Source organism: Hippocampus bargibanti, linkage group LG02 (genome assembly GCF_051943395.1).
Source record: "Hippocampus bargibanti isolate YZ-2025 linkage group LG02, ASM5194339v1, whole genome shotgun sequence".
Lineage (NCBI taxonomy): Eukaryota > Metazoa > Chordata > Actinopteri > Syngnathiformes > Syngnathidae > Hippocampus > Hippocampus bargibanti.
Window position 1 is genome coordinate 22,233,237 of NC_142735.1, and position 15,105 is coordinate 22,248,341.

The 15,105-nt window shown below is 41.8% G+C and overlaps 1 protein-coding gene across 1 annotated transcript; it reads right to left on the reverse strand.

Annotated features, from left to right (window-relative positions):
- Positions 1-3,071: 3,071 nt before the first annotated feature.
- Positions 3,072-14,062, reverse strand: gal3st4 (galactose-3-O-sulfotransferase 4). Its single transcript, XM_089017848.1, is given in 6 exon segments — positions 3,072-4,064; positions 4,066-4,659; positions 5,632-5,932; positions 6,660-6,776; positions 10,862-11,129; positions 13,947-14,062. Coding segments are annotated over 5 exon segments (1,506 nt in total). The 5' UTR covers positions 10,885-11,129; positions 13,947-14,062; the 3' UTR covers positions 3,072-3,593.
- Positions 14,063-15,105: the final 1,043 nt, after the last annotated feature.

Below are 15,105 nucleotides of genomic sequence, written 5' to 3' on the forward strand. Positions count from 1 at the left end.
AACAATTGGACCAAAAAACCAAGTACATATGATTTTAAATACTGTTTAAGCATTATAAGTTTATATTTTCCTATTCATATTACGTTTTATTTTCTTAAAATGTAACATTTGTGTTACTTAATATATATCATGGAATATATATTTCTTCATTGAAATTTTGCCCCTTTACTGTGATCAAAATATAAACAAAAATTAAGAATTAATACAGTATTGTCAATACCCTTTCACAACGAAAAAAAACAATAATAAACATGACATTTGTTGGTTCCTTATTGTTACTTTATGGAGCGATATGGCCAAGCAGCACATAAAAAAGTCAACCCAGATTCCTGGTGTATGTCTGTGTGACTTTTTATTTCATGGACTTAAACACTAAAGTTATTGTCAACTTGAATAGTCAAGAGTCCGGTGACAAATTATCAATGGACGCATTGTTGGGTCCAGCAAACCATGCGGAGCTACAAAAAAAACAAAAAAAAGTGAGGTTTAGACAGAGAGCGAGACACAGAAAGACAGATAAGGAGAGAGAGAGATTAAGAGAGAGAAAGGAAAGACAAATATCACATGATTTGGCGTCTTTGCTCGCAAAATATTCCTCAAATAGTGGCCAAGGATGTTTATTTAGTGCAGAGTACTGGATGCTTATTGGAGAGGACTTCATTCGTACCAAAGCATTTTACAATCACATTGTAAAAATAAATACTTTACAAGAAAACTATATATGTCTACTTTCATAAATAATTAAAGAGGCTGATTATTTGTTCGTGGCATGAATTGAGGCACAGCGTTGAAAAGTCAGGCGGCCGCTATTTGAGGAAATATTGGTATACATCTTTAGATAGAATTCCTAAAAACGAATTTAATGGGAAATTGAACAAAAAGCTCCATCTTTCTTATTGTTCTCACAATTTCACAAATACAAGCATGAGTTTTCTTCAAATAATCCCAAAAAGGATAAAAATGTTCCAGTTGTTCACCTTGCTTCACGGCTACTACATTCTCGCAGCCATTGTTGTGCAACATGTGAATTACTTCATTCCACAAAGTACCTTTCAAAATAATACTCCAATACTATAAATACACAGAGTGACAGTAACAGGAATACAGCTGAATCTTTTTAGTTCAACAAAAGTATTGGTTGGACTGCACCGAGACGAACAGAGTCCAAAAAATTAGCGTATTTTCCGGTGTATAAGGCGCAGCCAAAAGCCTTGATTTTCTTCAAAAGATGACCCTGCGCCTTATACGTGAAGTAATATTGAGCCTCAACAGGTCTCACAATTACCTCTCAAAGAAATGATGCGTAATCCCAGCCTTTACTGTAGTGCCTTATATGTGGAAACATACATATATATTTACATATTATATTTGGATAACTTTTCATTCATTGAAGGTGCGCCTTATACATGGAAAAAGTTTGAAAATACACCATTCCTTGGGGGTGCTGCTTATATCTCCGGTGTACGGTACTCAGGGAAATAAAGTTGACCATTTTAGGGAGAAAGTTTCCCAAAATCAAATATTTGCACATGATGAATTTTGTCTTGTAATAATGCAAATCTTTTCCGTCATAATATTGTTTTCATAGCATATATATATATATATATATATATATATATATATATATATATATATATATATATATATATATATATATATATATATATATATATATATATATATATATATATATACACACACACACACACACACACACACAGTAAAGTCTCGTTATATCGATATCGGATATATCGATAGTCCCGGTTATATCGATATTTTTTCGGACTCCCTTGAATATCGATATAACTGTATATATATATATATATATATATATATATATATATATATATATATATATATATATATTATTTTTTTTTTGTCCTTGCAATGATGTTGATAATTCATGTGACTTTACAAACAGTTTTTGCAGTTAATCTCTTTTTTTTTCAGCTCTGCGACGTTTGTCTTGCAAAATGATTCATTTTTGCTGATCGGTTTGATTCCTGTAGTTTTCTGCTAATACCACATCTTTCTACTAACAGTTTCTCCCTCACCATTGACAGTTCTACCATGTCCCCCTCCCCTCAGGTCAAGAGTCTGGGTGTCATCCTCGATAGCTCACTTTCCTTTCACTCCCATATTAATAACATTACTCGGTCTGCTTATTTCCACCTCCGTAATATTAACCGTCTCCGTCCCTCGCTCACCCCTCACTCCGCTGCTATCCTTATCACAGTCTTGTTACCTCCCGCATCGATTATTGCAACGCACTTCTCTTCGGTGTCAATCAGAAATTTCTCCATAAACTCCAACTCGTCCAAAATTCTTCAGCCCGGATCATCACCAAAACCCCCTCCTTTCACCACATCACCCCTGTACTCCAGCAACTCCACTGGCTACCGGTTAAACATCGTATCGAATTCAAAATACTTCTGTTTACTTTCAAAGCCATCCATAACCTTGCTCCTCCCTATCTTTCTGACCTGCTTCAAATCTCTGTTCCCTCTCGGTCCCTCAGATCCTCATCCTCCTCTATGTGCCCTCTGCCCGTCTCACCACGATGGGATGCAGAGCTTTCAGCCGCTCTGCTCCCAAACTCTGGAATTCACTCCCACCCAACATCCGTAATATTGACTCCCTCCCTATTTTCAAGGCTCATCTCAAAACCCATTTGTTTAAAATTGCTTTCAATGTCTAATTCTATCTGCTATTTTATTATTTATCATTTTACTTATGGTTTTATTGTTATGTGCTGTGTTCTATTGTTTTTATTGTAAAGTGTCCTTGGGTGTTTTGAAAGGCGCTTGAAATAAAATGTATTATTATTATTATTATTTCTGCTTTTCACAAATACATATGTGAATATTTTTGCAGAACGACTAAATTTGTGTAACAACCCCCCACCCCAAAAAAAAACATTCTTTTGACATGACCACATGATTCCTTGTAATATTGGGACTTTTCTTGCAAAAATTCCTCCCACTTTAGATGCCCCACCCCCCACATAAAACAACAACTATAATATCCATTTTACTGGCAGAACACGGTGCCCCCCCCCCCCCCCCTGCAGATTTCGGATTTTCCTTTTCCAAGAAACTCTTTTCGTGTAATCAACATCTTTTTTCTTGGTTGTTGCAAAAAAAAAAATGTAAAATTAGAATTTTTATCATTGTCACATTGACACCAGCTAAGTTCTTTTATATATTATAGTTGGCAACTGTATGACCTTCCTTTACTCATAACATGTTTTATATGCATAAAATACAAATTAAGTTCAAACTATTTTTTTTTGTCCTGGTAACTTTATGATTCTTTTCTTTCAATACCGTAACTTTATTTGTCTAAAATTAAAATCATGAGCTGTTGACTTTTCTTTTGTGTTTTTTTCCCCCTAAAATGACATAATTTTTCCCCCTGTGACACTGCAAGTTTACGAACCCGTTTTTCGGACTTGCTTTTTGTTTTTTTGTTTTTTGTTGTTTTGCCCACATGGTCCAAATGCAGTCGGAAGCGTCCGGAAGTAAAAACAACAAAAAAACAAAAAATAAAAAGGTGGAAGTACGATGAAAGCTTTCAGTTCAAAGCGACTTCACTTAAAACGCTGGCCGCTTCCTCGTCCTTGCAACGGTTTCGTTTCGATTCCGGCTAAGGAAGTGACTTCCGTCCCAGTCCCGCGAGCCCTCCTCTGCTCTCCTCCCTCCCGGGTCCCGTCCCTTGTCACCTGTCCTGGATGGGTCTTGTTTGAAAAAAGACTGATCAGAGGCTAATTTGGGGATTTGCTGCCCCGGCAAGGCTTGCGGCAAGCGCGGAAACTGTTTGGCATCCAGAACGTCTTTGTACTGGATCTCGGGGCGGATCATTCTCAGGCACGCCATCCTGGTGCCGTTGTCCAATCCCGGCTGCAGCTCGTAGCCTAGAATTTTCACCGGGCCGCTCTGGAAGGGCCTGATGGTTTTGTCTCGGATGCGGTGGGCTTCTACGGGCTTCCCGCCGTCCCGTAGGCAGGCCCGCGCCAGGGCTTCGCGCCGGTTCCGCAGGAGAGCCACTTCCCGCTCCATCCGGGCCTGCCCCGAACGCCGCCACTTCCCGCCAGAAGGTCCGATTGAGAGCTTGATACAAGTGCCAGTCCAAAGCGTTCCATTGGCGCAGCTTGTCCCGTTGCTCCTCCGTGAGGAAGAGGTCGGGTGGCGCTTTGGCGGCCGAGCGCCCGATTCGAACTTTGCCCACCCATCCGTCAGTCAAAGCGGCGCCGCCGTCCGGCTTCTGCTGCCTCGCGTTGAGGCTAAACGACACCACGGCGTCCAGAGGCCAGCACAGGGCGTGCCGCAGCAGGATCATAGACTGGTCAAAGAATTCAGACACCAGGACCAGCTTGAAGGTCCGGCGCACCACCGACTCGCCGTGCCGCGCCAAAACCGCAGAGAAATTAGCGTTGTGGTCCATGCCGAAGTCGAACCACAGCAAGTTGCGGGCGTAGTGGTTATTGCGGCCGCGCGGGTCGTAGTACTTTCCCGGATTGTCTGCAAAGTCGCCCAAGCCTTTAGCTTTCCGGAACGCCGGCGCCACTTCTTTGTAATAAGCGAAGGACGACTCGGCCAGAGCGACGGGGTCCCTGACGATGGAGAAGTAGAAGGTGTCCGCAGGCATCACCTTCTCCACCTACGAGACCACCAAATTGAAATTGATGACACTTTCAAGTCCCCGTGCAAAAGTGGCTTTTCTCTGGGTACTCCAGTTTCCTCCCGCATTCCAAAAAGATGCATGGCAGTCTGATTTGAACACTCCAAATTGTCCCTGAGTGGGAATACGAGCGTGAATGGTAGTTTGGCTATCCATGCCCTGCGAGTGGGCTGTGTCACATTTCGGTTTGCGACCAATGGGTGGCACTGTAGGGCCCCGCCTGCACCTGCACAGGTTTTGGTCCTTTTAATCAGTGGCAGTTAAAAGGACTCGCTGCACGACCATTTAGTATCGGGTCCTTGTTTGTTTCACCCTGTCGGTTTGTTTCGTTTTGTTGTGTTTAACTCGTGGTTTTGTTTGCTACTTTGGACCTTTTTGTTTGGATGCCTTTGTTGTTTGAGATTTTGTTCCTGTTGACCTTATTCAATACAATTTGTCAAATACACCCCGTTGTTCCCTCCTGCCTGCTTTTTTGGGGTCCACCAGCACCACATTGCAACTAGTTCAGGTTCTCCCCTGCCTACTGCCCGAAGACAGCTGGGATAGACTTCAGTATCCCAGCGACAATTGTGAAGGTAACCAGATTAGAAAATGGATTATGTTTGTTTCTTTTTTTTTTTAGTTTTCCATCCATCTATTTTCTAACCCATTTTATCCTCACAAAAGATGCAGGTGTGCTGGAGCCTATTGCAGCTATTTTCTGGGACTCGGCGGGGGGCACCCTGAACTGGTTGCCAGCTAATCGCTGGGCACACAGAGACAAACAACCAATCGGATCTCACACTCACACCTCGAGACAAGTTTTTGTATTAATTTCCATGTTTTTAGAATGTGGGAGTACCCAGAGAAAAGCCACTCAGGAACAGGGTTTTGCCCCTCAAACATCCTTCCTAACTTTTTCATGTAACATGTGTAGTCATCCACCTCCACCCACCCCCGTCACCCACTCACCTCGGCTTTATTAAACCTCATGTGATTTCCCATGATGTGGAACTCCACAACTCGAGGTCCCCGGTATCCCTTGACCCTGTGGGCACTGAAGGGTAACGGGTAGCCCAGTTGATACCCCAGCGGCAGGGCAAAGCGAAGTCCGCGTTCCTCCCCGAATCGGTAGAGCATGTTGAGCACGGTGCTGCTGGCCGTTTTGTGGGTCTTGAGGAACATGATGTGGGTGCGGGGCCGACACGGCCCGAGGGACGGACCCTGGGCGTCAGGGGATGAGAAGATGGAGCGAGCGGCTGGTTGGACGCTGCTATTGGAGAAACCATTTTTGTTATTAGCTGTCCCCCTCTCACCCCCTACCCCCTCTCAGTCATATTACCATTTACATTTTTCAACGGTGAGACTTTCTCAATGTCCGTTCACCAATTTAGTTTTGTGGCAATGATAGAATATTTTTTTGGCCTTTGAAATTGCAGATTTTTGCCAGTCACATTTTTTTCTTGTCACAACTTTTTTTCTCACCACCTTTATGACATTAGGACTTTTTTAACCGTGTTGCAACTTATTTCAACATCTCAACTTTGTTCTGGCGACGCTACAACGGCTAGCTTAACTCATTTACTGCATTCCTGAATTTAATCGGAAATTGAAAAGCACGACGTGGAGCGCCATTCCCCAATTTGTTCGAGTTTTGTTTTTTCTTGCGGTTTGGAGGGTGCGTTTCAAGCTTCTGTCATACCTCTGGCAATGTTTTTCCCACCCACAAGGGGGCATCATTTACCTTTTGTACAGCCTCCCCCACTTCCAATGCAGATAACTCCACAACCAAGTCAGCTCGAAATAAACTTTTTTTCTGATGAAAGAAGAGAGTGTAAGGTTTCTTACACTGCAATGAATGTTTATGTAGTCCCTAAAACTCAATATTCTGTGGGTCTTGCAATTGGAGTGAAAATGAAAAAAAACCTGCCACTGGAGTGGACACATTGTTGCACATTGTCTGGCAGTGAATCAGTTAAAAACATAAAATCCACAATTACCTTTTGCTGAATATAATTCCCAGCAGTTGTCCGGCGAAGGCAATGGCCACAAAGAGCAGCAGAGCTTTCCACATCCGAAGGGGCCCCAGGTGCCTACACACCAGCCCTCGCAGCAGCCTGCCCAAAGCACAGAATCAACCCAATGAGTGAACGAGACATTCGTGGCCACAGCGCCAATAATAAACAAAAAGATCCCCCCCCATTGCGCTCAATTTCCACCTCCAATCATGGACAATTATTTTTTTCTTGTAAGATTTTGTTCCCTCTTTTCATAGTACAGTAGATACTTTTTCATGTTATGACACAGGTGTCAAAGTCAAGGCCCGTGGGCCAAATCTGGGCCCGCCATATCATTTTATTCGGCTCATGAAAGGAAATTAAACTTGTGAAATGTCATGATGCTTGCTAAAGTCCGATTAAAAATGTCAAATTGTCGTTTGTAAACCAAAAAAACACGAGTGTTTGAAATAACGTCTGCCCGGAGGCCCGGGCGTACAACTTTTATGTTGGGTGTACAACTTTCAAAACGTCTCGGCCCGGGTGGCCGACAACTTCTTCAAGAAAAAAAAAAAAAAATAGTTAATTTTCAAATCAAACGATTGTTTTATTCAATAAAGCAAAAGCTACAAGCAAACCGCTACAAGCCACGTGAACTCCTCTTTCTAAGCGCCTTTCAAAACTCTCAAATACACTTTACAGTCACGGTATAGTCCGCAGCATGAACTTTCGTTTGGCAATTTGCATACTTGGTATCCAATCAGAAGCCTGTTCCGTGCTTCGGACTATACCGTGACTGTAAAGTGTACTTGAGAGCTTTGAAAGGCGCTTCGAAAGAGGATTCCACGTGGCTTTTAGCAGACAGCGCAACGCAACCATGCATTGGATACATTGTGCACCATGACGACAAACGACAACTGGAGCAACATCTTCAGCAAGGGATATTTGCCATGAATTAAAGGACAACCGACGCCTTCGGACAAGTTGTGTCGATAATTTGTAAAATGGCTTCAAATGACTTCTACTGAGCGTATTTTACAAAGATTCCACCGCATATAGCTATATTTTACGTTTTAAGACTCGCACTGAATATTCAGGAAGTCTTGTTTTTGAGTTGGTGACGAGTTCTGACGTCACGTCATGGAAGGAACGCCCCTGACCGAGAAAGGACACACAATGTATTTTGCGGTACTTTGTTTGGTCTGAAAACTTCATGTTGATGGCGAAATTAGAAGGAAAACACATAAATAACGCGATGGTGAATCGTTGTGTGTTGCACCAACACTACTATTTGATATTCGCTAACACAAATTCCAAGCAGACAAATCAACGGAGCTCTGGCGCCATCTTCTGCATTTTCTCGGGGTGCTACACATCAGTCTTGGTGCCTCAAAATGACCCGGAAGAAAGTCTTTAATCGATTGCTAATAATTTATGCTTTCCTCTTCAGAACTATTTGAATTATATTCAAAACTGGATGCGTAACAAAAAAGCATCTTCTCTGAATCTGAAGCCACTGTTTTGATTCTCCGGCAAGGCAAGACGTCTTGGCGTGACGTCACGAACTGGGGGTGGGACTTTCTGAAAATCCACAATTCGCAGCTCAATTTTTTGCAGATTTAGCAACTTTAACTCAATTTTATTGATGTTTTGCGTTTGAATAAAAATATCACCTTGTGTGTTTTGGGTATTTTAGATGCTATAAAACGTTTTTCTGATGTCAGTTAGAAAAACAAAAAATGGTGTCGGTTGTCCTTTAAGCAAGGGAGCATTTGTGGTAGGTACTTCCTTAATTTAAAAAACTACTTTATACTTTGCAACAATTATTATTTTTTGCGATGAGTCGTCTTATTGTGTTTCAAGTTGTGAAAAATGGGGCAGGCAACTTTATGGCCGGGCAGGCAATTTTTCAGTTGTCTGTCCGCTAACTTTTTGTCATGAGTTTCAGACACTGATAACACTCATTATTTTTTCACTTCAAATTTGAAAACTAGTTGTTAGTTGTATTAAGTTCATCCTGTCTACTTGATATCTAATTGTCATGTCAGGTAATTGGATTGGATTGGATTTGCCTTTATTAGTCTCACAGTGGAGAAATTTACATTTCACAGCTGCAAACGCTCAAACGCTGTGAAACGCTCAAGAGAGAGTTGGAGAGCTCCACTTGAGCCCCAACAGTACCCCATCATCTGCAAAAAGCAGAGATGCTATACTGAGGCCACCAAAACGGAAACCTTTGGCGGCAAAAAAAATGGCCCTTGCATTGAGACATTCTTTTTCTAACTTTGTAACAATTCCACCCCTCAACCCAATAAAACTTAACTGTCATAATATTTGATTTTGCTTCCTTTCAATCAAACATTTTTTATGCATTACCCCAAAATAGTCGGAGTTTTTTTTGGATCACACAACAGTATTCTCAATTTCCCCCCCTAAATTATGTTTGTCCCCCAACAAAAATGCATTTTGTTCCAAATATATTACAGTTTATCGATAAGAGTAATCTTGGTTTCAGTTTGTCGCACAATGTTGACCAAACGATTTTACGTTTTTTTACCGTGTAAGATTACGACTTCTTTTTTTTTCTTGTAACTTGACCCTCAGAGCTTTCTGGTTCATTTTCTCGCAGCCTTGCTCGGGAGAGAGAAAAATCAACAGATGCAACAAATATAACAGGTGTTAAGAAAGTTACATTGTACAGTGAGACCTCAACTTACAAACTTTTTGTCTTACAAACGTCAAATTTATGAAAATTAAACCTTATAATAAGCACTATTTTCATAATACACACCCACCACGGCTGGCGGAGTGATCTTCGGCGGAAGGACACGACCGAGCAGCACCAGAGGTTTAGTTACCAACAGTCCTTATGGAAGGTGACTCTCCTTCCATTAGCCATCAACGACCATCAAAAAGGTAAATAAAACTTTATTTTACAGCACAGTTTATTTCTTTAATTACAGTCGTCATGTAATGCGCCTCTCTTTCCAAACAGCAATTCCCTTTGACCTCCAACGCCATTCCATCAAGCCATAACTGACCATCACAAATGTAAATAAAGTGACTTTATGATACAATGCAGTGTATTTCTTTCATTCCAATACTATAGCACATTTATTATACTTAGAATAAGGTATGTTGTGTGTAGTTTTAAGGCTTATTTAGTTGAAAAGTATATTTTATGGAAACCCGGGAACAGATTATTCCCATTTTAATGGTTTCCTATGGGAATTCTTTTTTTGAGATACACACTTTTTCGCCTTACACACTCTGTCCGGGAACCAAAGGAGTCAAAGATGGCACCCGAGTAGGCAGCCCCAGCAAGTGCTCTGATGAGCCTGGCTTTTTTTGTTGTTTTTGTCTTGTTTTTGTGTTTTTTTTTTTGTCACTTTGTGTTGTTGTGCGTCGTGTGGAACGGATACGGATTGTTTTTCAGCATTTTTGACCACGACATTCATCAAGGAGGAGACTGTGCTGAACGGTTGCGCCTTTTCGGCAGCATGAATATGCCAGTACTGTTTTTGAATGGGAGGAATGGCGGTGCCATTCGACTGGCTTCGCTGGACACCAAAAGGGCCATTGTGCTTTTTTGCGCCTTTTTTCTCCTTTCATTTCTTTCATAAATTTGCTGCTGTGAAATGTAAATTTCTCCACTGCGAGACTAATACATGCAAATCGAATCCAATCCAATTAAGTTCGTAAGTTGAGGTCTCACTGTATCCTCATTTTGTGTAATGCTGTAATACTGAGCTGATCTGGCAACCCAGCCACTACTCGGCATTACCTGACTTGACAGCGATAAAAGCCAGTTTATGTATGTTTGACTTCTCGACAAAGTAGACGATGAGCGCAGCGGCTGCTCTCTGTGCTCCGGCAAATAAATATCCTACTTGTGTGATCTAAACAAGAGGACCATCTCTACTCTTTATTCTCCCAAATGCATCGCGAAAGCGCTGAAGATCTTAACAACAGGAAATAAAAAATCTTTCGTGAAACGGATTTCTAAGGGAACCGAGCCGTTCTTTGGGAAATAAATGAAACATGAGAAAGGCCTTTGCGTGAGAAGGAGGGGGAGGACCCCCTGGCCCCCATCACCGTTATCTCCGCGTTTATTTCACTAGACAATCCCTGCATCGCAATTTCGCCGTTTTTTTTACTCAAACTGCACCATTTTTACACCCACAACTACAGAAAGCGAACGCTACCTGGCTCTCCGTTCGAAAAGCATCGTTGTGTCCCCAGACCGGTATCGGCGGCGGTGTTCGTGTGGAGCCGCCTGGAGCTCGGAACATCTCACTGCGGGGATGAGGCGAACCAAGCCGGGGCAGGAGTTCGGCGGGTGGAAGGGGCGAAAGACGTCGCGGGCGGTGGGCTTTTTTTTTTTATCTCATCGAGCTGGTTAATTGTGCACGCGAGGGATAGATGAGCTGGCGGCGCGGGAGCGAGACAAAAGATGCCGATGACTTCCGCTCACTTAGAAAAATAAAAGGTAAACAACGGTGAGAAACACATCCGGCCACCTTCAAAATAAAACTAATATGTACGTATAGGGCCCGTTAACTGTATTATATTTTGTCTTTGTTTTTTGTCATAATGTATAATTTTATAACTTTCTGTTTGGATGGAACAGCGTTGATAAGAGAGATTATTACACCGCTGGAAAAAAAAATTCAAAAGACCACATTTTTTTCTTCAATCTCTCCTTATTGTCAATGTGTGGTCGACAGTTCAGTCAATAAAGAAACTTTTTTACATAGATTGGATCCATTAGTTCACCCCCACTAAATGGTGTATTTTCAAACCTTTTCCATATATAAGGTGCGCCGGACTATAAAGCGCACCATCAATGAATAAAAACAATTCAAAATATAATATATACTAACAGAGTCAAACCTGTTTTTGAACGTCTGTTCTCATCCCATGCAAAAATCATGCTCAGACTCTCAACCAAACTGAGTGGATCTGAATGCATCACTCGACTACCCTCCTCCGCTTCCTTATATGTCATTTCCTGACCGATGCATTAATATTGTTGTTGTTTTATTTTTGCAAAAATGCAGACATGTTTGGTTAAGATCTCCTAAATAGTATGATTTTAAAGCAAGCAGAGGATTGTTTGAAAAGTTAGTGTGCCCTGTGATTGCCCAAAGACAGCTGGGATAGGTGCCAACACGCCCCGTGGCAGACAGATAGAGAGCTTTTTATGCAGATTTTAATGTTCTTCTTCTTCTTTTCCTTTCGGCTTTTGGTGAAAATAAAACATTACAGTTTGTTTTTATGGAACTATTAAGTCTTTATCCGGTTTATGCTGTGAAATAGTTAAAAAGTTGTTTTCTAGACTGAACGGATTAAGATTTTTTACATTGATTTGAATGGAAAGTGCTGTTTCGGTTTTTGAACAAATCGGTTTTTGAACAGGTAGTTTTGACAGTAGTTGCGAGACCTGTTGTGGCTCAATATTACTTTTCATATAAAGCGCACCTGCATATAAGGCGCAGGGTCATCTTTTGAAGAAAATCAAGGCTTTTGGGTTCGCCTTATAGACCGGAAAATACAGTATCTTTGTTTTCTTTTTTTCTTGTAAATGTCCAATTTTTTCCCCTTCCATATCACATTAGGTGCGCCATGATTATTCAAAAACATACATTTAAAAACAAAAGTGAAAACATGTCAATGAAATTGCAACATTATGCCCCCCAAAAGTCACTTCTCCAGTGGCGTGCAATCAGGCCGCGCCTCACCTGTCATCATGGAAATATCAAATGAAAACATAAATTAAACAGTTATATTTATTTAGTGATCACTGAATTTTCACATTTAGCGTTCAAATACTAAGTCGAGACAAGCGGTGAGGCAGCAGTCGGCTGAGCCTCACCATGCATTGCGCAATCACTATGCTAACTGTGCTGGCTTGCTCTGCAGTGAGACCGCATTGCTGTCTCTCTGCATTTCGCTTTTAAAGTGTTCAAACACTTTTAGTATATGAACTAAATTTCTAGTTTAGCTGGTGTATATAATGTATAAGTCACATTACATTATAAACACTGTACTACAGTGTTTATTTTATTATTTTTATCAAAACTGTGTGTATAGGTGAGGCACACAGTTCTCCTGCCTCATGACAGGAGGCGCTGGTGATTACCTATATTCTTCTTACGACTCCTCGGCTGCAGAATAATAGAATTAGTGAGAGCAAGCTACAGTAAACATTTAGCAAGTTAAGTGCAACCATCCAGTCATTTTTTTCATCTTGCTTGGCCTTATTTTGGAGGATTACATATCTAAATTGAAAGAAATAGAGTGACTTTTAAAACTGAAGAAAGATAAGGAAGGCTTCTCCAAAGAAGGTATAGATGCCTTTCTTCAGAAGGAGCGGCGCATGGACTTCATTTATAAGTAAAGGTGACACGATAATAATGTTTTTTTTTAATTCTTTTTTTTTCTATGCTACAGTTTATATAAAGAATGCGGACATGACATTTTAAACAAAACATGTTAACTGTTGCCAATCAAATGGTAAATAATCTACTCTGAAAAGTTCATATGTTTGTAAATCTGACTGTGATGACGTCAGTCATCACAGTCCATGAACCTCACCGCACATCACTGCTTCTAGCATACTTGCTTTTTGATATGATACAAAATATCAATATGTATTGTATTGTAAAACGACATTTCTGCAACTTTTCTGACTGAGCGCTTACATTTTACCTTGTTCACATTCTGCAAGTGCATACTATATCGGAGTCCATTCAATCTGTGTTTCCCTTGGCAGGATCTGTCAAACGAGATTACTCCCGACTATTGTGCCAAATGCCTCCACGCTAAGCTGATAAGTGGGGAATTAGAACTGGCCTTAAAGCAAGACGCGTGTATGTACAAGAAGCAACAAGACCAACATTTTCTTCACGGAGCCTCAGGCTTTCTATACATTTCAACATGTCTATACTTGCAGAAAAAAAAATAAAAAAGTAAGTACCACAAAGCATTTCAAAGTAAGAGCCTATTAAAATTCTCATTATTATCTTTCGGCTTTTCCCTTCAAGGGGTCGCCACAGCGAATCAATGTCTTCCATCTTCAGAGGTTTGATTCGCATGTTTGCCCTTCCTGACACAACTCTCTGTATTCTAAAAAGTCAGATTTGAAATTTCTCACACATTTCTACCCAAACTGTCCCCTCCAAAACATAATGTGAAGTTTTACCGGACCGCTACAATGGACCAACCCCCCCGCCCTAAACGGCCACTTTTTTAACATTTCACACGAAAACGTGCCCCATGCTGACTGACCTGCTCCTACAATATTTTCCTCCCGTGGACTGCGGAGAAGATAAATCCATTCCTCCTCGTGTGCCCAAGGCAACTCGTTGAAGTTCATCTCCAGAAAGGCACAAAACAAATATTTTGCTGCACCGTGTTAGCGACTAAAAAGACGTTTATTCCTCCACCATGCAGTCCCCCGGCAACAGTTAAAACCTGACTGCAGGCTTTCCACAACACCCAAACAACATGCCCCCCCTGTCCTCTTAATCCAGCCTGTCTTCTTTTCCTTTCGGCTTTTCCCTTCAGGGGTCACCACAGCGAAATCTATCTATCTATCTATCTATCTATCTAGTTTTCCAGAGAACTGCAGACATTGGGCGTCGGTTATGAATGGCTACATCCCCTGCCAGCAGTAAAAGACAATCTTCCTGTGTTTGAGCTTTTGTTCACATTGACCAAATATCTCTGACAATCACTTTGCTGCTGTGAAATGTGAATTTCTCCCCTGCAAGATTAATAAAGGCTAATCCAATCCAAAATATGTCACGTTTTGCGAGGTGGTGATGGCGGGTTCGGATCCCAAAAAGCAGGCAGGAGTGAGTAGGAGGTTGTTTGATAAATTGTATTAAAATAAAGTCAGCAGGAACAAAATGTAAAACATCAAAATGATCTGAATGGAAAAATTACAAAGTAGCAAAAGAAGACCAAAAGTAAAAGCCCGCCAAGGTTAAACAAACACGTACACGATGCATGCTGCAACCAAGCAGCAAACAAACAATGAATCGGCCCCGGATGATCGTGCCAGGTGTCCTTTTAAGTGTCATTGATTATAACGACCAGCACCTGCGAGGCTGCCGGCCGGGCTGACGTCGCTACCCGCTGGTCGCCAATCTGATCGGGACGACCAGCACCTGTGCAGGTGCAGGCGGGGCCGACAGCGCCCCCCGTTGGTCGCCAACCAGATCATGACAGTACCCCCCCTTCAAGGGGCTGCTTCCAGAAGTCCCAACAGTCTCCCAAAAGGTCCACTCGCCAGGGAACGGTCGGTGGAGAGGGCAACCGCTGCCTCTCCAGCATACGACGGGCGGCGGCCTGATGGGAACGGGACTCGGCCTGGGGTGGACGAAGACGCGGCACGGATCGTCGTGGGCGTGAGTGCGATCCCTCTCGCACGTTCACGCGACGG